Consider the following 23,629-nt stretch of genomic DNA (forward strand, 5'->3'; position numbering starts at 1 on the left):
GTGCTAGTCTCCAGTAGCTCTGACGTTTTGCCTTTTTCAAGTTTTGACAAAATGTTGGAAGAAGCATAACTGCTTTACACAATCTGCTTCAGAAACCTGCAAAAAGTGAGAGGGGGGGTTTTTTGAGTGTGTGTGCAGTTGGATTTCTGTACTCCCCAGTTTCTAGTTCTCACTTGCCACTCAGGAGCAAGGCAGAGACAAGAAGGTCTATGATGCATCAAGCTGAATAGGTGTTATTTCTTCTAACCAGTAGTTTAAAGTGCAAATGGTTATTTATTTATTTACTCCAGTTATAGTCTGCCCTCTGTCACTGCAGATGAAGGTGAATTATAATAAAAATATACAAATATAAAAAAACAATTCCATCAAGCGTCCAACAAACAATGTAATAGGAAGGATTAGAATGAGAAAACAATGCAAACAAAAAACTGTCTATGACTTACCATAATACGAAAAGGGGATTAGAAAGGTAGAAGACAGTGCAGCAAAAGCAAAATGATATATAAAATAAGCATTGCAATATACAGTCCTCCATCCTTACAAAAGTATCCTCCTGAGCTGTATGTTATTACTATAGTCCTCCTGGCCACATGTGAAATATTTCAGTATTTAAACAACAGGGTTAAAGAAGGGCCAGATCCTAGATAATTTCTGCCATGTCACCTTCCTTTGGAGGAGAAAATGTAGGACAATACATATTTATACATTTACTAGTCATGGAGGAATGGAAGGGGTATACAAGCAAGCAAAGGCAATGGCTAGCTCCGAGGCAGGATCAATACACTCCTTAGATCTATGCATTTTTATTCCACCCTTCGTCTGAGAAGTTCAGAGTGGCATATGTGGTTCCCTCCTAGTCAGCTTTTCTCTCACAAATACTGCATGAAGTTAAGCTAAAATGACTGGCATCACCACACAGTGAGTTTCATGAGTGATTTGAATTTGGGTTTTCCTGGTTCTGATCCAACACTACTTACTCTCAGCAAGCTGCTTCTCTCAAGCCCCTCCTGCCAGAAGCCCCTCCTGCCAGAAGCCCCCCCCCCCCAGCCAGATGACCGTGCCTTTTAAATGCTGTTGGTTTCCAGGAAAAGGCTATGAGGCCAGACAAATAATTCACGTTTATTTATTTAGATAGAAGATAGATATACATGGCTTTTCACTTTGGGCCCATCTTTTTCTGCAATATGGACCCAAAGTGGCTCATAACACCATTCTCCCCTCCTTCATTTTATCCGCACAGCCCAAGTTTACCCAGGTAAGCTGCCACAGAAGAATGAGGATTTGAATTTGGTTCTCCTAAATCAGGCTTTCTCCTAGATCAGGTTTCTTGACAGCCTTGAAAGGGTGTCCTCAATGGATGGGAGTTAATTTTTAATATTAATTTTTAATTAATTTAAATATTAAGTTTTTAATTTGTTAAACATTGATTGGGTGATGTGACCATATATGGTCATGGCCACTGCCTTCCCAAAATGGCCAGTGATGGGCCTGGAGGGGGTGGGGAGGGGCGGGGCCCAGGGGGGCATGTACACAGCTATGCTTCCCAGCCATATTCTGCATGGTTGCACCACTTCTGGGGTTTCTTGAAGCCTGAAGAATGTTTCAAGGGTTTCTCAATGGTATAAAGGTTGAAAAAGACTAATTTAAATTTACAGCCACACCCCCTGGGTCATCCTGTTTAATGATCATCAGCAGGGCCCATTGGCTGCCCAGCAGGACTGGAAGTATTTGGGGTTAGATTTTTTTTAAGTGAGCTGTCATCTGTTGTTGTTGTTGTTGAGGTTGCTGGGGTTTTATGGGGACTCAAGTTCAAATCCCCACTCTGCCTTGGAAGCTTATCTGGCAACCTTTGGCTAGTCACACACTTTCAGCCCAAGCAACTCCAAAGGGTTATTGTAAGGATAAAATGGAGACGAATGCTATAAGCCACTTTGGTAGGACACTGGGAAGAAAAGTGGGATAGAAACAAAGCAACTAAATAAATAAGGCAAGCAAAAAACAAAACAAAACACTGTATGGAGTATATTCCAAGAATAAGCAATAAGAATGTGTGTGAATACACGAGAACCAAGAGATCAGCTAGGGAAGACAACAATAGCGAAGAGAAAGGGTTGCTAAAGGAGGAGGAAGAAGAGTTGGTTCTTATATGCCGCTTTTCCCTACCCAAAGGAGTCTCAAAGCAGCTTACATTTGCCTTCCCTTTCCTCTCCCCACAACAGACATCCTGTGAGGAGGTGAGGCTGAGAGCCCTGATATTACTGCTCTGTCAGAACAGCTTTATCAGTTCTGTGGTGAGCCCAAGGTCACCCAGCTGACTGCACATGGAAGAGGAACAGGGAATCAAACCCAGCTTGCCAGATTAGAAGTCTGCAGTCCTAAGTACTGCACCAAGCTGGGATACAGAAACTACAGAGAAACTAAGATAATTATTTGAGATGCTCCTAACTTTGGAAGATGTTGGACAGATACTTACATCAGAGCTGCTATTTGAACCCAATAGTAAGAGATGATATTTTGGAGGCACCTGACGAATATGGAACAAGTCACAGGTCTGGATGCTGATCCCATTATATACAAATACATGAGGGTATATTGGTATTATAAGGGATACTGGATATGAGGGATGTGGTTTGTAACCCTCCTACTGATTTTCTATGTCAAATAGCTGAATTAGGTACTAAGAAGAATGTTTCCAATTTTCAGTTCAAGTTTTCTGGCAGTGTTCTGGTACAGTAATGGAATGCAAATTTGCTCTAGAGCGTCCAAAGCTGTTTATGAGCAAATTGGAAAATCAATTTATTCTTGACCCTGACAATCTATATAAAACATAATATCATTTTGTTCAAATGCTGTCTTAATGATGTTTTTATGGTCTGGAAATGTTCTGAAAACCTTCTATTAAAATTTGGCCACTTTAATACAATGCATGTGACACTCAGGTTTGAAATGACATTTATTAAGAGCAAAAGTATTTTTTTGGCCTTGGATGTTATGAAAGTGGGCCAAATTATCCACACAGATACAGGAAACCAATTGATGCAAACATTTTTTTGGTGGTGGGGAGGGGGAGGGGACAGAAATCCTTAAAACCTTATGAGAAATTGGCCCTATTGACAAATGCTAGGAATAAGAAGGAATTGCAGTTAATCCTCTGATTTCATCAACCAGGCTAAAGTACTGACCAGCAATATTTGGACAGGAGACAGTCCTCCAAAATTGTAAAACAGCCCTTCTATAATGCTAAAAACACCACTAGACCCTCATTATTGACACTAATACATACAGCAATAAATACTGATAGACTAATTGTTCCACTTCCCTTCAATCACCAAACATTAGCATCTTCTATCTAATAGTTCTAGATGCCACCATGTTCCAATTTTTACTTGCCCCAGAGGGACGGACCAGAACCAATGGGATGAAATGGGTTCTCCATCTTTGGAAATTTTTAAACAGAGGCTGTATAGCCATCTGGCAGAGAGGCTGATTCTGTGAAGGTTCAAGGGGTGGCATGTTACAATAGATGAGTGATAGGATTGTGAGTGTCCTGCATAGTGCAGGGGATTGGACTAGATGACCCATGAGGTCCCTTCCAACTCTATTATTCTATTATTCTAAGAGATCCAGAAACATGTTAGTTAGGAGTAGACTTAAATCCTTCCCCACAGATGAGAGTGGAATAGATAGCTTGGTTAAACCTCTGGGAAATTCTCCTTGTGGCAATTTTTCTGTGTGTGCTTTTAGTCTCTGCACTAAATGTTTCAAACAGTTTAAGTTTTTAATCATTTGTTTAGTGCAACTCTAAAGATGTTATTTACAACGACTAAATGTCCAGTGCTCCAAAACGTGTTTGGTCTATCATTTGGTCCTTTTTTGTGATTTTAAGAACCGATTGTGTCGGTGAGGCCAATATTGAGGACTTCTAGTGTTTTTAACATTTTTGTAATGAATACATGTATCTACATTTTAAATTTTTCCATACATTGCATTTATAATATCAGGTTGCACACTTACAATTCTTTAACCTTTTGGTTCCTTGATTCAATTGGATTTAGGTTATTTTCTCCTCTTTTTTCTTGGAGGTTGAGGGCAACCAAGAAATTACTGTCCAGTTGGTTTAACAACAGACCCAGGTAGACTGATGGAAAGATTTAAAGACAAACTGTACTGAGGAAGAATCAGCTTGACTTTTGAAAAAGGAAGTTTTGTCTCACCATCCTTTTGGAGTTCTTTGTCAACAAGCATGTGGTGGTAAGGAACCAGTTGCTTGGGGAACAGCAACAGGGGAAAACTTGTACTTTTGTGTCCTGCTTGTTGACTTTCTGAAGGCATCTGGATGGCCACCGTGAGAAACAGGATGCTGGACTGAACTCTGGACTGAGTCAGCAGGGCCATTATATTATTTCCAAACACACTGAAAAGGACCAGTTATACTAAGGACTGTGTGGGAAACGTCAAAAGCTTATTGTTTGTGTGTCTGTATGAGAGCTGAGTGTATCTTTTTACCATAGAAAGCAGTAGTACGTTGAGATTGAGCAAAAGGAATGTTCAAACAAAATTTAAAGACTGGTGTTTGAGACTAATCCAACTGGGAGAATTTATGAATTATCCTAACTTGCAAAAGAAAAAATTGATATCTGAGTAAGATACAATGTGGGGAGAGGTGACAGCATTTATGAAGCACCACGTACTGAAGGAAAAGTAATTTTAAAATCAGAAGCAATTATTAATACCTTCTGTTATCATTGGATTCTGTGAGTGACACACTTAAGTGAATGGAGAGGCAATTCAAGGAATTTTACTCCGGGGAATTTTACCATTTAGATTCCCCTTTTTCTCTAAGGAGCTGAGTACTGTGCTCACATAAAGTTGTCATGTGCTACTGCCTAGACTCAAGCCTGCTTAGTTTCCACATCAAAAGCTTTTGAACTATAATATGAGGCATTATATAAAACAGGTGAAGAGATTAGAATACAATGTCTGCAAGAAGACTTTCCCTCAAACATTAGTTAAAATAAAGGACACAAGGGAATCAGAGCTACAAGGGAGGGAAGCTCCTGCACAGGATGCCATAAGAACAGAATATTATACTTCATGGGCAATACCCCTAATCCATGTTGATTCATCTGACCTTTTTTGTAGAATAATAATGTTTATTTACATTAAAGCCTATACAATGAAAGGATAATGGAAAGAAGATACTGTGTTAAATGTGATAAAATTGAAGTGTAAGCGGCAGAAAATTAACAGACACTAAAAAGAACGACTGTGATATACAGAGGGAAGACAGCCTTTCATTTTATAGATGCGGTAAAATCCTTCAGCCCTATTGTGAGGGTGTTGCTCAATGGCTAGAGCACTTGCTACTCCTGCAGGAAGTCCCAGGTTCAATCCTTGTCAACAAATTGCATGATAGAGTAGATGCTGCAAAAGGCTATTCTCTGTGTGAGCACCTGAAGAGAATCTCTTCATGCACAGTCATGCCCTGCTTGTATTTCCTCTGTCACTTCCTGACTGCTCTGGTGATACTCCAAGATGGTCTTCCTATAGGGACTCATCACATTGGTCTAGAGGCCATGTACTTTGGTCATTTTGACATGGCCCAATGCACTTTCATTGAAGCCAGTGGCTGCTTTGAAAGCTCCATCAGTGCACCTCAGCTTATCCCATCACAATGCAAAAAGTCCAAGATTTAGTCCTAGAATTTTGTGTATTCTATACATTTTGAGGCAGATCTGAATGATGCTCTGTGGCCTTCCTGATTTCTTAGGTCCATTCCACCCATTCTTCTAATCTACAGTATTGGACATCCAAAGTTTATCTTCTGCTTCTGGAAACCCTGAGTAGCCACTTGAGGTTTACATAAACATGTTAAACCTTCCAACTAAACTGGTCTCTTACTTTGGTCAGGTACATGACAACACTGAATGGAAGCAGGAGCATCAGTCATTTACCCCATTCACTGTTACAGCTCACTATTCCTAATTCCAGCCACACTGGAAGACAAAGAGGAAAACAAATGAAAGACAAAGGAAATGCAAGCTGCACACTGATAACTGACATTGTCTCTCAGGTATCTCTACAGGCCAATTCACACAACTCTAATGTTTGTGCATTCTGGTTTGAAATTTGAATCCTCTCTATTAGGGTTCAGTGATCACAGACTCCCAAATCTTCAGAACAGCTTTTTTTTTATTAAGCAACTCCAGCAACAGACTACAACTATTGAACAGAGAAAAACAAGCAAACTCATGCACTTTTATACCTTTCAGGCAGCCAGCTGCTGCCTCTGATTGGCTCTAAGCAGAGCAATCCGATTGGCTCTAGTGGAGCAATCTGATTGGCCCCTAAGTGGAGCAATCCGATTGGCCCCTAAGTGGAGCAATCCGATTGGCCCTAAGCAGAGCGATCAGTTCCTTTGATAGGTTAGTTCCTTGGCTGGCAGAAGCCCTCATTTGCACCAGTGTCCAAATGCCCACAGACATAACACTCCCCACTTCCTGTACATTGCCATCCTGTAGTACAGGACAGGCCACAGTTTTGCATAGCCCATTTGAGAATTTTCCAAGCACTATGACAAACTGCTGTCTATGCAAGTCTGCCCAGATTGTTTTTAAAAAGAAGTGCTTTTCAAATAGCATATCTCAAAAATGTATCTGAAACATTTTCAAATCGATGGAAGTAATTGGGTTTGGGCACTGAGAAACATTCATCATCACCCCCCTTATATTACTCTCATGCCCAAACAGACAAAGGTTGCTTCTGAGCATGTAGGGGACCATCATGTCACCAAACATAGAACCATCATACAACATCCACTGCTGGGATTATTGAGAGCTACAACTTTTATGATAGATTTGCAGGACAACAGCAAGAGAGAACTACTTTTAAGTTCCAAGCTGCAGGAATCAAGTATGGACCACTATGAATGCAACTTTACAAACCATGTGTGGCATCTGCTGGAATTGTCACATGAGATCACCTATCCTTATAAAGTTTAGTAGGGGTAGTCAAACTGTGGCCCTCCAGATGTCCATGGACTACAAGTTCCATGAGCCCCTGCCAGTGGTTGCTGGCAGGGGTTCATGGGACTTGTAGTCCATGGACATCTGGAGGGCCGCAGTTTGACTACCCCTGGTTTAGGGCTTCCATGGCTACTTACCTCTTTGGGCAGTGATACAGTAAAAGTAGATTTCAGTTATAAGGTACTAATAGTTTTCTCTGTGCATGACCTCCAGCCGAGACACACGCACACTTGTCAATCTAAGCGCACGAAACAGTCTGCAGTTGCAGAAAAATACTGTAAGGATGCATATGACAGCAGATGGCGCTCGTGCTGTGGCAAAAGAACATTTGAGGCTGACTTACCTGCACATCTGCAAGAGAGCCAACCATATACCTGGGAGGATAGAAAGAGTGGCAACACCATTACTAGAAGGTAAAATAATAATTGTAGGACATCTGCTAGGTTGTCATGGACCAAGAGGGAAATAAAGCCGTTGTCCCTTCTAGCAAAAACCTGCTGTTTCGTTTTCCCCAGACTCCCAACCACCAACTGCTCTGCCGTTTGGATGCCAATCCAATTCTGATGCTTGAGATTCCCCCCAGGGACTGTAGTTTAACTTCATCAAGTGAAGAGAAGGGGGGAGAAAAACAGAAAAAAGAATAAGAGAGCATCTGGCAGCCACAGTGTATCCTTTTACTATCATATGCTGCCAGTAAGGAAGTCTGTGATCCTCACCCCACCCGGCCATCCAATAAAGGAAGGAAGGAAGATGTAGCACTAGGCAGGTACCTTTGCTTGGGGAGGGGAGGGGAGAAGGGGATACATATAACCACAAATCAGTTGGTCTGCCAGGCCCACGGAAAAGAGCAGGAAAGTATCTGCTCAGCATACAGAAGGTCCCAGGCTCAATCCCAGCTATGAGGATCTCTGAAAAAGACCTCTCCGAGAGTGCTACCTGCTGGAATCAGCAAAACTTGATTTGATAGTCTGGCTTATTATAAGGTAGCATCCTATGCACACCAGGTCCTTAACTTCTTTTGGCACTTGAGTATATAAGGCCTGGGCATGTCCAGAGGTACAAGTCAAAGGTCAGAGCTGAGTTAGTGGAGAGAGAAGACCTGCTAGGCAACAGGAACCTCCCCTTCCTTTCTTGTTTGTTGTTGCCTTTTGTGTCTCTGTGTTTGCTGTTAGCTGCCTTGGGTTCCCATTGAGGAAAAAAGCAGAGTATATAGATGTACCAAATACATTAAAATGACTATCTGGTGCTGTTTGATTTTCCCCAAGTTCAGTGTTATGCGGAGCTCTTAACTAGCCACCCTGGACTTTTGAAACGGGGGATATGTTTAGGCACCTGAAAATATGACCAGTAGAATCAGCAGCACATTTGCAGAGGGATTTGTTAAGATTCTGTGTAAGTGCTGCCCACGTGGCACTTGAACAGTTTCCACCAAAGACCAGGAACAACCCCAGACCTACCATTCAGTGTCTAGAAAAGTCATTCCCACATCACAGAGAAAGAAAAAAACAGTCACCAGAATCCACACAGAGATGCTGCATGTTGCTAGGGGTCAACGCCTTAGGATACCTGGTACCAAGGTGATCTTCATCTCAGGTGCAGGCGCTTTGCTGGAGCTCCTGTAATTAGGCCCACACATCCGTAGCTCTAAGCCTTTGGGCTAAGCAGCTCATTTAGTGGACAGCCTGCTGTTATTGCCAAAATGCCAGCTTTTCAGCACTTGGTAGCTGAAAGGCACTTGTTAAACCCATTATGCTCAAGCTGCATTTGCCACCTGTAAATCACAAAGGCTGGTTTCAGAGGCTATTCCCTGCCACCACATGAGTCGCCCCAGCCACCTCCAAGCATGCGCATACAAGCAGTAACTGCAGAGCTAAGAGCTCTTGGATCTTAGCTACAGCTGTTTCGAGGATCTCAGATAACTTGTACCAAGTTATGGAGGTTATCACGTACATGGATCACTCCAGATACTCTTGGGGCCATTTCGCACAGAGCTCAAAGTTGCTATTTGGTTGCCGTTTGTGAAAGCGCTACTTCAAGTAGCGAAATGTAACTAGCCGTGCCCGTAACGCACAGCTGCGGTTTTTGCGGAATTTGGCACTTTCACTTCTCGCCACTTTCGTAACCCACAGGCTTCCGGTTCTCCGTCTTATCGCTACAAAGGAGGTCCCTTTTTAGCGCTTCTGGCCTCCCGTGCCCGTCAATCAAACTGCAGGCACACCTTTGACCTCGACCCTAAAGCCGAACTTGTCGGGGTTCCCTTTTTTTTTAAAAAACCCAGGAAACCCCGTAGCAACGCGTTATCGTCCAATCATTGGCGCCCTTGGAACGTGTTTTCTATTGTTTTCTAGGAACCAGATGCATTGACATGTTTGATTGGTTAATCCCCGCCCACAGTACACGCCCACAGGTTACCTGCTTATATGCACCTGGGCAGACACGCGGTCGGCCTCACTCTTTTGTTTGCGTAGCCTACTGCCCGCAGCACAGGTCAACGTTGCAATGGAGAGGCTTATTTTTCAATTGCTGGCTCACATGCTCGCGGTGGTCCAGCGCATGAATACCGCCTTGTCGCGTCGGACGTCTGCTATCGCGGAGTACCGAGAACGGGTGCCCGGAACGCTGACCAGCAGCAGAAGACGTTCTGTAAGGGTAACCATGGCAGCCAAGAAACGCTGGCAAGCTCTGGCAGAGGTCCGGTTCCCCAGACAGTTCTGGGTGGACGAACGATCCTCTGACTGGTGGGAGAATTTTGTGTGGACTCGCTGGGATGATGACCACTGGATTGCCAACTTCAGGATGTCGAGGGGGACATTTTTTGAACTCGTGGAGGCTCTACGTGGCCGCATGGAGAGGCAAGTCACTGGCATGCGGCGCCCCGTTCCAGTTGAAAAAAGGGTGGCTGCCGCATTGTGGTACTTGGCCACCCCTCAGTACTTCCGGACAGTAGCCCAGCAATTCGGACTCGGAGTCACTACGGTTGGCGATATCCTTAAGGAGTTCTGCCTCGCCATGGAGGCGGAATTGTTCAGCAAAGTCGTGTGCCTCGGAGACCGGCTGGGAGCGGTGAGTGTCATTCTATCCCCTTTGCCCTTTAAATTTTTTTTCTTGTTTGACAGGTCAGCAACGAAGACGCGATACACCCCACGCTGACATGCAATGGCTTATATTCTTTTCTTTCCCTTATTCCAGAGTATGGACGGGTTTGCCAGGCTTGGATTCCCGCATTGTTTTGCGGCCGTCGATGGAAGCCACATCCCTATCCGTGCCCCCGGGGGAAGCATAAAAGAGTACGGGAACAGGAAGGACTTTTGCTCTGTTCTCCTGCAAGGAACAGTGGACTTCTCCGGCCGGTTTATCGATGCCGAGGTGGGGTGGAGTGGCAGGAGGCATGATGCCCTTGTTTTCAGGGAATCCAACCTCAGGAAAGCCATGGACGAAGGGGTCTTTGTTCCAGGAAACCCCACCGCCACCATTGAGGGCGTGCGTGTGCCGGCGTTGGTCCTCGGGGACGGAGCCTACCCATTACGACGCTGGCTCATGACTCCCTACAAGCGGCCAAGGACGGACGTGCAGAGCCACTACAACCTCAGTCACTCCCGGGCAAGGAATGTAGTGGAGCGTGCCTTTGGACGTTTGAAGTCACGGTTCCGTTGTTTAATGTCACGACTCCATGTACATATTGACAATGTGACTCCGCTGATAATCGCATGTGTGATTTTGCACAACATATGCGAGGACAAGGGACATAACATCCCCTTCCCTGAGGACGAACCTGAACCTGTAGTCCTTCAGGATACACAGGACATCCCTGAAGCAAGGAGAAAAAGGATATATGCTGAGGGGTGCAAGGTTCGGGACGCCATAGCCACCCACATCTACAGAAACAGGAGGCGTGTTTAATTGTTTTTCCTACTCTGTTGTTGAATAAAGTTTTGTGTTCTTTGTTTAACCTTGTCTTGTGCGGTTTGTGTACTTTGCCAGCAAAAAAACGGGGATTCTCTGGTCCAAAAGCACTGTGACAGCCCTAAATGCTAACTCCCCACTGAAATTGACAAACACAATACGGAAGCGCTGAATGGGGAAAGTTCGGGGAGGCGGGTAGCCAGGAAGTATTGGCGACCCCTGTCAAACCGGAGGATCAATCCACTTATGTTCCAATGAATAATTTTATTGGTGGGCAGCTTTGATACATTTAAAAAACGGGGTGGTCGATCGGAGCAACGTACGTTCGTTCCCTAACCGTCATTCCGAAGATGCTGAAGCCACGGAAGGGCTCCTTCTGGCAGCGCGCCGAGGCTGAGGCACTTCTGGAGCTTGTGCTCCAATCGAAGAGTGTTGGCCGCCTTATGGCCAGCACCCACTGCCACACCAAGGGTGCTTACCTGGTGTTGGCTTCAAAGCTGAGGGAGAGGGGCTACGTCCGGACCTGGGAGCAGGTCCGGACAAAATTCAAGCGACTTAAGCTGGACTTCCTAAACAGTCTGGAACAGTGGGGGGGGATCCCGCAGCCAAGTGGGAGAACGGTCTTCCACGACCAGATGGTTAAAATATGGGAGAAGGCTGGGAAGCCCCCCCTGGACATGAGGAGGCATATGGGTGAGTGCTGCCCTCGTTGTGTTTTGCCCTTAAACATGCATGGAATGACTAGCTGCCTCTTTCCCCTACTGTCCCCAATGAAATTCGAGAAAGTATTTAGATGCTGTCAACCCCCTCTGACTTAGCCCTCCAGTACTGTAGAACCACTTTGGTGTTTTACCCTTAAACATGCATGGAATGACTAGCTGCCTCTTTCCCCTACTGTCCCCAATGAAATTCGAGAAAGTATTTAGATGCTGTCAACCCCCTCTGACTTAGCCAGCCAGTACTGTAGAACCACTTTGGTTATGCGCTTAGACTCTAACTGTGGTGTGTCCACCAGCTGTGTTTCATCTCTGTTTTGTGTGCTTTTACTTATGATTTGTCTTTTTCTTTGCCCAGCCACACAATCACCATCCAAGCTGGCAACAGCACCTGAGCGTGAGGAGGGGGAGGAAGAGGGACCTTCCACCTCGGGACAGGCTGCAGGTGAGAGTTTTATGTCTGTGAGGGAGACCCATGTGTGTGTACCCCCATGGAGCCATATGGGAGCCTGATGTGATGCTTCCTTTTGGAGTGTGATCAAATTCTTTGTTTGATTTCTATAGCTGAAACTGTGGAGGCAAGGCTGCGTGCCATGGAGGCCAGAGTTACTTCCCTGGAGGCTCAAGTGGCAGAGCTGAAAGGGGAGATTGAGCAGCAAAGGCAACAGAGGGAGGCGGAAGAACGTAGGTTATGTTCCCCACTGCCCAACTCTTCTCACACTGTGGCTAAGGCCACTTAAAAGTGTATGCATGTAAACTAAAGAAATTTGAAAATATGTGTGGCACTAATGTGTACTTTTTCTCCCTCCCCACACAGTTAAGAAGAAGGAGGATGAGGACCTCTTCCGCCGCAAAGTCCGGGGGTCCGTGGGAAGGTTGAGCAGGAGAGTGAGGGAGATGGAAGGGGCTGGGCAGGGGAGCAGTGGGACCTGAGTTTTGTTTCCTGTTTGTGTTTTGGGGTAGGGGTTGGGGGGGGGCTCCAAGTTTCATTCCCTAATGTTTTTCCCCTGTTAAATGTATACTTTTGTTAAAAAAAATAGGTTTTCCAGGGGGGTGGGGGGTGGTGGTGCTGGTGGGGCTCCAAGTTTCATTCCCTTATGTTTTTCCCCTGTTAAAATGTTTGTTAAAATAAATTGTTATTGCAAATTTTATAACAAGACTCCAGTGTGACTTCTTAAACTCGCACATATTTAACCCCACACCACACTCCTAAAACTCCTTGAACTAACACCCCTCCAACCTCCAACCCACACAGCAGTACCACAATATACACAATCACTAGAGAGGACGCTTTCGGCCTTGCAGATTCTACAGTAGGGTACACAGAGACATAGTCAAAAATATAAACTTTATTCAACAAACAACAAAACACAGATAACATGAAATAGAAAAAGTGGGCCAAACTAGGAGGGGGAGTACTTGTCTGCTGGTTTTATTTTTCTCTTTCCGAGAATAGTCCTCCTTCTTGTTTGGGTGGAGGCATTCTGAGAGGGAGTCGGTGGGGTGGGTGCTGGAAGTGGTGGTGTTGGTGTGGGTGGTGGTGGGGGGGTGGGGGCGATTTGTGGAGGGTAGGCCCTTTCCATGACCACTACAGCCCTCTCCATGAGTCTCCTTATCAGTCGCACCTCCTCCACGCCTTCGCGTAGGATTTGGTTTGTCTCTCTAAGGACTGCCCTCAATTTTCTCCCCTCCTGGGCAATGAGTGTGAGCATGGCTTGGTCAGCGGCCGCGGCACGCCGTGACTCCTCCTGGCAGTGCTCAAGGAGCCTCTCTCCCACGCTTGTCAATACGGAGACGCGCCTCAGCCTGCCGCGTTCCCTCGTAAGCCTCTCCTCTGCTGGGAGCGCACCTCTAGGTGGTGGGCTGCCTGGAGCCAGGGGTGGTTCCTCCTCCTCATCTGAAAGAACCTCTGTTGGCAAAAAATGAGAAACAAAACTGTTAGTAACATCAATAAAGTCAAAACACACCATGGTGGACATGGTGTTCTTTTTTGTCCCCGTGTTTTCCTGCCAAGAGTTTAAACAATCCCCGGGGAGCACATGGTTATTGTTTGTTTGCCCATGGTGTGCTTTTACTTTTGCCTACTTTCACAGCAGGACTCTCAACAATTAAAAGGGAGCACATGGTTAGTGCCTTGCGACATTGTTCCTGCAGCTATGGCTCGAAAGGAACAGGTCATGCATGCTCACCATCTTGAATCTGTATCCGCCTGCGCCGGGCAGGAGGTCCAAGCACCCCAGGCTGTTCCTCCTCCTGTGTTCCGGGTATGAAATCTGCAAAAAAAGGAAAAAAAACAGATCTAGGACCAAAGGGTGGCAAAGCCAGCTTCAAAGCCTACACCAGCAACGCAGAGGGACTCTCTTCTTTCTCTTAGCAGTGCTGCTGCCCTGCACAAACAGAAAAGCACAAAGCAGTTAAAACAGCCCCCCCCCTATTTTTACTAATACTTACCAATGTTAGTTGATGCCCCCGAATCACTATCCACGTCAGGTGCTGCTGGAGACTCGAGGGGCCCCGTCCCTGGCAACTGTGTCTCTGTGGACAAGAGCAGAAAATAGTGAAAAATGAGCAAGCATACACCATGAACCACAAAGCAAGCTCCCAAAGTAGTGAGCCAAAGTACTGCAGAAGGCCTATGGGCGAGGCATGCAGCAAATATTTTGGGGCTGTTGGTTAAACATGACCGTTTCAAATAGTAACCACAGCAAGCACTCCACAGCCAACCATCTTATTAAATCTTTTAAAAATTAAAATTAAATTATGAAATCAAAACCGTTTAAAATAGTAACCACAGCAAGCACTCCACAGCCTACCATCTTATAAAATCTTTTAAAAATTAAAATTAAATTATGAAATCAAAACCGTTTCAAATAGTAACCACAGCAAGCACTCCACAGCCTACCATCTTATAAAATCTTTTAAAAATTAAAATTAAATTATAAAATTAAAACCGTTTCAAATAGTAACCATAGCAAGCACTCCACAGCCTACCATCTTATGCGTTGCAACGAACACACGAGAAAACGATGCCCAAACGTCAGAACACACATTTGCTCAAAAGGAAATATAAAATAAAAAGAAAATCACTTACCGGAGGCAAGGGGCGTTTGCTCAGGAGCCTCCTCTGGCTCCCCAGGAACGATGGCGATCAGGTCCAGCGTTACCGATTCCGCGGCTCGTTGCTGGACGGGGGGTGGAGGGCGAAAGCTGGACGAGGTGCCCTCGCCGGGATCCTCCTCAGCGGGTGGTTCCTCGACCGGGGCAGCCGGCTTCCGAACCACCTTAAGGCTCCGGCCGACGCGCTTCGGCCTGCCGGATCCTTCCCCGTCTCCGTACAGCTGCCGCTGCTCCTCGAAGTAGGGGCAGGTAACCTTTTCGTTGCCGGAACCCTTATTATGGTTCACGGCACGCATGTACTCTGCCCTCATTGTCTTGGTCTTCGACCGGCATTCAAGGCCGGTCCTGTTGTGGCCCAGGGCGCGCATCTTAATTGCCACTTGTTCGAAGACCTCCCTATTCCTGTGGGAGGACTGGAACGCGTCCTGGATTTTCTCCTCCGAGAAAATCCCGATCAGGTCCCTGATCTCCGCGTCCCTCCAAGTTGGGCCACGGCCGGTTGCAGGGACGGACGAGGCTTGAGAAGAGGAATCCATGTTGCTTTCGCTAGTAGCTGAGCAAAATGGTGGTGCGAGGTGCAGGGTGCAACGGATCATATACCTTCCCGCACACAAAGACAAAGGGACTAGCCGGCTCCTGATTGGTAGAGGGCAGTAGGGGACACGCGCATTGGCCACATTAGGTCACATGTCACGTTCAAAGCTCCTCGCGCGGGAACAGGATCTGCTCCTAATGGCCAGATTGGCGCCCTTGTTGTTTGACTTAACGCATGCGCTGATTCGTTTACACGCGAGAAGAGCAGTTTGAACATGCAGCGGGAGCCATTTTAGGAAAATTGTCCGCCATTACACAAACGCATGCCGGTGTTCAACCGAGAGCAAGTGCGGCAGTACTCGGCAGTTCCCCAATAATATTCACCAGCCACAGCATAAATCAACCAAACATGACATGTTACTGGCGCACGTTCGTTGGCACGCTCAGAGGAATGTTTTTTAAAATGAACGGGGGACGGCGACTCCGCTTGCCGGAGGTCTAGCTGCCAATGGAAGGGGTTGTCCGCACCCAAGCACAAGCACGCACCGGGAACCACACAAAGACCCACTACACATAAGCCGCCCCTCATGATATCACCACGAATCATGTCTATTGAACCCCTGTAAGCTAAGCAGGAGACTGCGAGCGGCGACCGTTCGTTGGCACGCTCAGAGGAAAATTTTTTAAAATGAACGGGGGACGGCAACTCCGCTTGCCGGAGGTCTAGCCGCCAATGGAAGGGGTTGTCCGCACCCAAGCACAAGCACGCACCGGGAACCACACAAAGACCCACTACACATAAGCCGCCCCTCATGATATCACCACGAATCATGTCTATTGAACCCCTCTAAGCTAAGCAGGAGACTGCGAGCGGCGAACGTTCGTTGGCACGCTCAGAGGAAAATTTTTTAAAATGCTCCCTGTACGTTGACTCCGCTAGGACTGGCCGATGGTAGACGGGGTTTTAAGCTTTGGGCAAATTTTGGGAACGTGACGGTGTGTGCCACTGTGCTTGTGAAAAACTCTTGTGGTGTCCGGGCAGAATTTCCGAAAGTGATCGTGCTTGAAAGCCAGTCGCTGTCCCGTTGCCTCGTAGATCCCCGCTCGCTCGGAGAAAAAAAAAATGGCGAACAGTTCGCCGGAAGTTTGGAGGACAGGCTCGGGAGGAGGGACTTTGAAGAACCCGCAACAATGGTAACGCACAGGTCTTTAGCGCTACTGTTGCAGATTGGTTGCAGGAGTGTATCGCTATCCGGAGGGTGAATCCAGTTTTCTGGATTCCCCTAAAAGCGCTACAACGAAGCGCTTTTGGCGGGTCGGTTTCAGGATTGTTGCAGATCGTTAACGACGTCGTGCGTTATGGCAAATTAGTAGCGTTTTCAATCAGCAACCATTGTGCTATTTTTAAGCCGTGGGAAATGCCCCTTGTTGTTTTAGGGACACATTTAATGTCACATTTCCCTAGTCTTTTTAAAAACTTTTCTTCGCTCTATAGATTTGCACACCTCCCCCCTCCACGTTAAACCAACTCCCACCCCCTTTGCTTTGTAAAGCCACTGGGGCATGGATCTTGATTGATTACTTTTTAAAGGTTAGTGGAAGCTAGAGATACAAGAAAAGGTGCTGCAAACTTTCAGCTGTATAAAAAGGCAAAATAAAACCTGATATTCGCGATTTGCCTTTAGAATAAGCAATTAGGCATCACACACCAAATGCTGTTAAGTAAAATATAAAAATAGGGGTGTGGCTGGGGCTTATTGGGAGAACATCTGCTTCATTCAAGGTCCCAGGATCAGTCCCTGACATCCCCAGCTAAAAGGTTAAGGTGATGTGAAGGACTTTGACCTCAGACTCCGGAGAGCTCCTGCATGTCAAAGTAGATAGCATTGACATTGATAGACCAATGATCTGACTTAATATAAGGCAGCTTTCTATGTTCAAACACAGTAGACAACCATGGGGAGTTAGAGGGTGTTTTGGGATCACTATATCAAGAGGATTCATTGCATTCCTTGTCACAGCTGTCTTACTGGGCTTGACATGGGCTGCAATTGACATTTCTACCATAGCAAAAATAGAATATAAAAATTTTATATCCTACCTACTAACTGGGAAGGTGTTTGAGGCAGATTACCAAATTTCAAAATACAAACACAGAAACACAATATACAAGCACAAGGTCATTGTCAAACTTGTAAAGCGCTACAAGCCCACAGCACAAATCAAAACATGAAGTACTAGAATCCAGAGACAGATGCACCATGTTAAAATAACATCCAAGGTAACAGTGGAAAGAAACATTCAGGGCTTCTTTTGTGTTATTCTTGCTAATGTCTTCTACCCCCGGGGCAAAATTTCAACAGGGCACTGTATGTGTGATCCATGCAGAATCCATCCCCACAAGGATGTGATATTACCACCATCCTAGTGTTCCTTCTGAAGTTATCAGGGGATTTCACTTCTACAAGCTACATTAAGTTTGGGGTTACCAGTCAAGCACCCACACAATCCTATGCACAATTTGGATGAAAATCTTGCTTCTAAGTAAAGACATTTAGGTCCATCTTGCAAAAAATGTTTCTCAAGTTCACTATACAAGGGGCATGAATATTCTTTCTATAACCCCTTTACTATATCATAGAATCATAGAATTGGAAGGGACCACCAGGGTCATCTGGTCCAACCCCCTGCACAATGCAGGAACTCACAACAGCAACTATATGGATATTAAAACTCAAAGACTGGCAAAGGGAAGGTATATCAATAGTCATTGCCCATCATAGTTCAATGGAGCCTCCATGTTCAGAGGCAGTATGCCAACAAATACCAGATGTGGCAGATAAATAACAATGTTATCTTTACTTAGGGATTTTGCCAAACTACCTGTCTAGCCATTGGCAGAGACAGGATACTGGAATAAGTGGATCTTTTCTTTGATTAATATCCTGTAGGCTTAGAATGGATTGCAGGGTTTTTAAAAATGCAAATATAAACAGACAAATAGATACATCTCCCCATGGGGATAACTATCTAAGTAGTTATATGTTTTGGTCAATGAGGATGAATGAAAAAATAAAACAAAATTATTATTAATAATAATTTGATTTCTGTGCCAACATTCCTAGACCATCCAGCCTGTGGCGGCTCGCAACAGCAAATTAATACAACGTTTTTAAACAACCCTCCTCCCGCCTACCCTAACCCCCCCAACCCCCTCCCACCAAGCTGTTAGGTACAGCCATATGCTATAGGGGCCCCGAAGGATGTAAAGACAGATGTCAATTCACCAGAGGTGTCAAAGGCACCAGAGGAGGGGCCAGATCTTCCATATCCTGGCTTCAACCAAATGCCAGGTGGACTAGCCAGATATAGACATATAGCTTTATAAAACAAACAAACAAAACACCCATACTACACCAGTCCCCAAAGCCTTTTCCGCCTGCTCCATAGCTGTTTGGTAGACACTGTGCTGCCAAGTGGGCAGGCTGGTTAGGGAGCACTGCAGGGTCCCAGGTGTGACTGTGCTAGAGCCACTAGCACTCTGCCCAAGAGAAAACCAGATCAAGCAGTGATTGGATCATGTTCTAAAGCAGTTCTAGGCACAGTTCAGTTTTATTCATGCCGCCATTAAATCATGAGTGGTGCAAGAAAACTACACCAGTTAGCCATTCGTGTTGCAGCCACCCATCACGTGAAAAGTGGCTTTGCAATCATAGCCCATCATCTCTGTCCAAAGCCACTTTACACGATATGATACAGGGCACTATCAACAGCATCCTAAACGTTTATCTGATGTGTATGACCATTCATAGGACTAGGAAGGAACTCAGAAGTTGAGCTGTACAATACAATAATGTAAAAATGGTAATTATTTATTATAGTGCACAATTAAAAACTATACAGAACTAACAGCACATAAGACCAAATGCGTTTCGACCCTACTGGGTCTTCCTCAGTAGTCAAAATTGTAACAATACACTCTATACAAAATGTCTAAACTCATTATAAAGTGTAGCTGAGTGGCTGAATGGGATCTGTAAATGATGGCTCCAACCAATATATGTAAATGTTAGACTTTTTGGAGACCACCTCCTATGGCATATGCCTAGGCTCACCACTCTTCGCTATTATATAATTTTGTGTGGAAAGTGTATGTCATGTGCATCAGAGTTTGGTTTTGCATTCATAGGACTAGCCACAGTCCTATAGCACAGCTATACGAATCTGGTTACGCCCCTGAAGATCAGAGGAAGGTAAACAAATGCCACATCAAGTCTGCTTGTGATTTTATGCACTTGAGAGCAAGTCTTATTGAATTTACAGGAGTGTGTGTGTGTGTGTGGGGGGGGTTTCCAAAGAAAGTGAGCATCCAATCCTGGATGCAGCGGATTAAGTGTTGTCCATCCTTGCTCTAGGTGGCATTGTTTAGCCAAGTAACTGAGGTTCAAAATCATTAGAGCTCAGTTCCTATGTCTCAGAGTTCTCAGATAGTTTGGCCAAATTGAATGAGACTGCTATTGTAACCCTCAAATATTTTCCCAAGCCAGATGGCCTTCTATATTTTTTGTGGCTAGGCAAATACTTATGCTAAATTCAGTGCTGAATGTGTGACCACAATCTTGAATGTGTGACTGGAATCTGACATTTGTCCATTTGTAAAGGGAATGTGCATTGGTTCCTTTTTTTTACAAATCGGATGTATGCACATACAGGCATGATGTATGTGGGTCTACTGTGACATGTAAATAGTGCCACTGTATTCAGGGATAAGAAGCAATTATTGTTGCAGAGAGTGAACTGCTGGTTGAGGAAGGAGGCTGAATCCACTTTCCAAAACAGACAGGGCACCTCATACTCCCACATGCTAATCCAAGCCCAAAAACAACAAGAACAACCCACTACCACCACTAGGCAGTAAACCTTCTGAAGAAAAGAACTCAGAAGTGTTGGATTGTACAGTCAAACTGCTAGATTGGTGTAGTGGTTTGGTGTAATGGTTTGGAGTGCGGTAGAGCCAATTTGGTGTAGTGGTTAGGAGTGTGGACTTCTAATCTGGCATGCCAGGTTCGATTCTGTGCTCCCCCACATGCAACCAGCTGGGTGACCTTGGGCTCGCCACGGCACTGATAAAGCTGTTCTGACCGAGCAGTGATATCAGGGCTCTCTCAGCCTCACCCACCCCACAGGGTGTCTGTTGTGGGAAGGCGACTGTAAGCCGCTTTGAGCCTCCTTCGGGTAGGGAAAAGCAGCATATAAGAACCAACTCTTCTTCTTCTTCTAGATGCCATTTAATCAGTGTTGTTCGGGACAAATGAATATGCCATTGATTAAAAAACACACTCTTCAACCTCAAGCATAGAAGTGAAAACTCTTTTGATAGCAAATCTGAGTATAGACTGTGGGTTAAACAATTGAAACAAGTCATGCTAGTAAAAGGACACACATGGAATACTAATTTGGTAATATGCCTATTAGGCCATACCCCCTTACATTTTCAGGAGTGGCATCATCCTGCCACGCCCACCCTGCCACATCATCAGAAGGGAAGCCAGCAGGCCAAGCCCCCTGCACTAGATGTGATGTGTTTTGGGCAAGCCCACTCCCGCATTAGCAGAAGAGATGTGCGTGGGTCACACACACCCTCCTACATCACCATAAGTGAAGTAATCAGGTCACTCCCCCTTCTATATAACCAGAATTGATGGGAACACCTCATAAACTTATTGGGCAATTTCCATATTCAGCTACTCCCCTTTCCCATCCAAGGAAATGATGTGTCTAGCCTACCCCCATCCCCACCACAATCAGATGTTACCTGCCCCCTTTCACATCGCTGGACGTCCTTTTTCCAGTGCCACCCACTGCAGCATCATTGAATTTCCACCTGCTGCACCCCACCCTGGAAATGGGGGAACCACCACTGGGAATGCCCAAGTACAGCCATGTGACCACTCTAGCAACATGCCTAGTTACCCCTGACCAATAGCAAGTGGTCTAGGACCCATCCTGGAGTAGATGATTTTAGGAAAGAAGCCTTGACCTAGGATGCACCAGGCTGCTGCTGTGCTGTTGCGGCGGGGCAAAAATCCCGACCGTCCCCCGGCTCCTCCAATTATGCACAGGGCTAGCCTGACCTAGCCTTCGCCTGCGCTCTCGGGAGACCCAGGAATACGGAAGAATCTGCGCTTCCTTAAATGCAGTGGCACCCAGGATGATGGCAGCATCGATAATTGGTGATTTTCCCCGAAGCCCTGTCGCCACCAGCTCGGGTGTTCCGGCCTGCGCAGAACTGGCCCTTTTGTGCTAGCACATGCTCAGGCTCTTGGCAAGAACACGGACATTCGTGTGAGGTGACTGGAGTCTGATATCTCGACAGCATCTAAGATGTACATTGGCAGGGTCGTCCCTATGTGTTGTATTTACTGGCCCCCCATGGAGGAGGCTGAGACACTCAAGTGCCCCATGACTCCAGAGGTAAATGACTCTACAAACACAGAAAACAATGCTGCCCACATGGGGAAGCTGTTGTGATGAACAGCTGAAACTTGCATCCTACCCTGCTGATGGGATGGACTTGGGGAAACCCAAGTATTTACTGGACCTCTTTGGCAAAGTCAGAAGATTAGGTTCCAGAGGTGGATGTAAATGACTCCTGCAAAGACAGAAAATACAATGCTATCAAAATGCAGAATGCTGTTCAGATGGAGCTTTCCAGCCATCTTGCAGATGAGATGGACTTACGAATACCCTAATTGCTGTGATTTATTTACTGGACCTCTGCTGAAGAGTCTGATGAGGAAACTCCAGGGGAACAGGAGAATGAAGAGGCTTTAAATGAATCTGGGTTTGATTCCCCATTCCTCTATATGCAGCCAGCTGGAGTTAGCCACAGTTGTCTTAGGGATGTCCTTGCAGATCAGTTCTCTCAGAGCTCTTTCAGCCCCACTTACCTCACAAGGTGTCTGTGGTGGGGAAAGTAAGGGAAAGGTGTTTGTAAACTGTTTTGGGACTCCTTTCGGTAGTGAAAAATGAGGTATAAAAAGCCAGTTTTTCTTTTCTTGTTCTTGTGGATTCCCTTCTCTCCTTCCCTTGGGATCAGTGTGGGATGGAAAGCCTCCTGGTTTGGGAAGGTTTCTATTTGTTGTGACACCTGGGCCAACAACTCCAGTTGGATTCCTTCCTACACTGGAATTCTAAATCCATATTTTAATCCTGCTAATAAAATCCTGGCTTGTGAGAAAGAAAGAAACTCCACTTAGCACAGGCACCTGCATTTGGCATCATAGTTAATTGGAAATTTTCTGATAGCAAAAGAGTTCTGTCTCCCTTGTGCCATGCAGGGGGAAAGGGGAGAAGTAAGGCAGTGACCAAATCTGGCAACATGTCAAGTTCAAGCCCATTACTAACCAATCATTGTTTGTCTGTGACATCTGAGTAATACCCTGAATTAACCCGCCTCTCTGCAAGCACAGACTCTTCATGGCCTTAGAAAAAGTCACTTGTTCTACACTTCAGTAGCTTACTTGTAAAGTAACACTGACCCGCCTCATAGAGATGCTGAGAAGGCATGTATATATATGTGTGTGTGTATATATAGAATAAAGATGATAAACCACTTTGCAACACAGAAGTGCCATGTTTGTGATAAGTAGTCAACTCATGCTAGAAATAACATCCTAACGAAACTAGTGCTTCAGCACTGAAAATAATGGGACAGGAGAGCTCTCCCTCATAAGAGGTATTTGGCCGGAGGCTGTACGGTCAATGCTCTAGCTTTGAATTTCTTGCACTCAACAGGCAGTTATATTAGATAGCCTATTCCAACTCTGTAATTTGTTCTTATAATACAATTGTGTCTTTTGCAGAGGGGCCTTAGCTCAGTGGCAGAGCACCTGCTTTCAACAGAAAAGACCTAGGTTCAATCTGTACATTTCCAGTTGCCGGACTTCAGGTGACTGGAGCTGAGAAAACTTTATGTGATGGAGAGTGGCTACCAGTCTGAGTAAACGATTGCTGGGCTAAAGGACTCAGAATAAGGTGGCTATTGCATGGCTCTACTTGACTTGAACTGAACACTCTATTTGCATGATTTGAAAAGGTACTGCATTTAACACTACTTTTCCGCTCAGGAGCAAAGGAATTTGCCAGTGCAGATACAGAAGCTGAAAGATGGTTGCAGTTATGGAAGACCATGCCTCAAGGACCCCATTTACACATCTTACGTGATCTCCAGTGTAATAGTAACTGGTCTTCCCAGGTGACCCTTCTTCAGATGCTCACTTCACCTTCAGCTCCACTGTAAGGCTACCAAATTCCCTTAGGAGCGATCTATGC

The 23,629-nt window shown here is 45.5% G+C and overlaps 1 protein-coding gene across 1 annotated transcript; it reads left to right on the plus strand.

The window, feature by feature from the left end:
* Positions 1-11,278: 11,278 nt before the first annotated feature.
* LOC143822029 (uncharacterized) lies at positions 11,279-12,590 on the plus strand. Its single transcript, XM_077306619.1, has 4 exons — positions 11,279-11,621; positions 12,003-12,089; positions 12,209-12,328; positions 12,462-12,590. Exons 1-4 carry the CDS (start codon positions 11,279-11,281, stop codon positions 12,575-12,577), a joined length of 666 nt encoding a protein of 221 aa, XP_077162734.1. The 3' UTR covers positions 12,578-12,590.
* The last annotated feature ends 11,039 nt before the right edge of the window (positions 12,591-23,629 follow it).

The sequence above is a fragment of the Paroedura picta genome, chromosome 12 (assembly GCF_049243985.1).
Source record: "Paroedura picta isolate Pp20150507F chromosome 12, Ppicta_v3.0, whole genome shotgun sequence".
In the NCBI taxonomy this organism is placed as follows: domain Eukaryota; kingdom Metazoa; phylum Chordata; class Lepidosauria; order Squamata; family Gekkonidae; genus Paroedura; species Paroedura picta.

Bases quoted from the DNA above. Each gene is read 5' to 3' on its own strand.
- LOC143822029 (XM_077306619.1), top strand. From the start codon at position 11,279: ATGCTGAAGCCACGGAAGGGCTCCTTCTGGCAGCGCGCCGAGGCTGAG. The intron at 11,622-12,002 runs GTGAGTGCTGCC...TTCTTTGCCCAG, and splicing joins GGACATGAGGAGGCATATGG to CCACACAATCACCATCCAAG. The intron at 12,090-12,208 runs GTGAGAGTTTTA...TGATTTCTATAG, and splicing joins CACCTCGGGACAGGCTGCAG to CTGAAACTGTGGAGGCAAGG.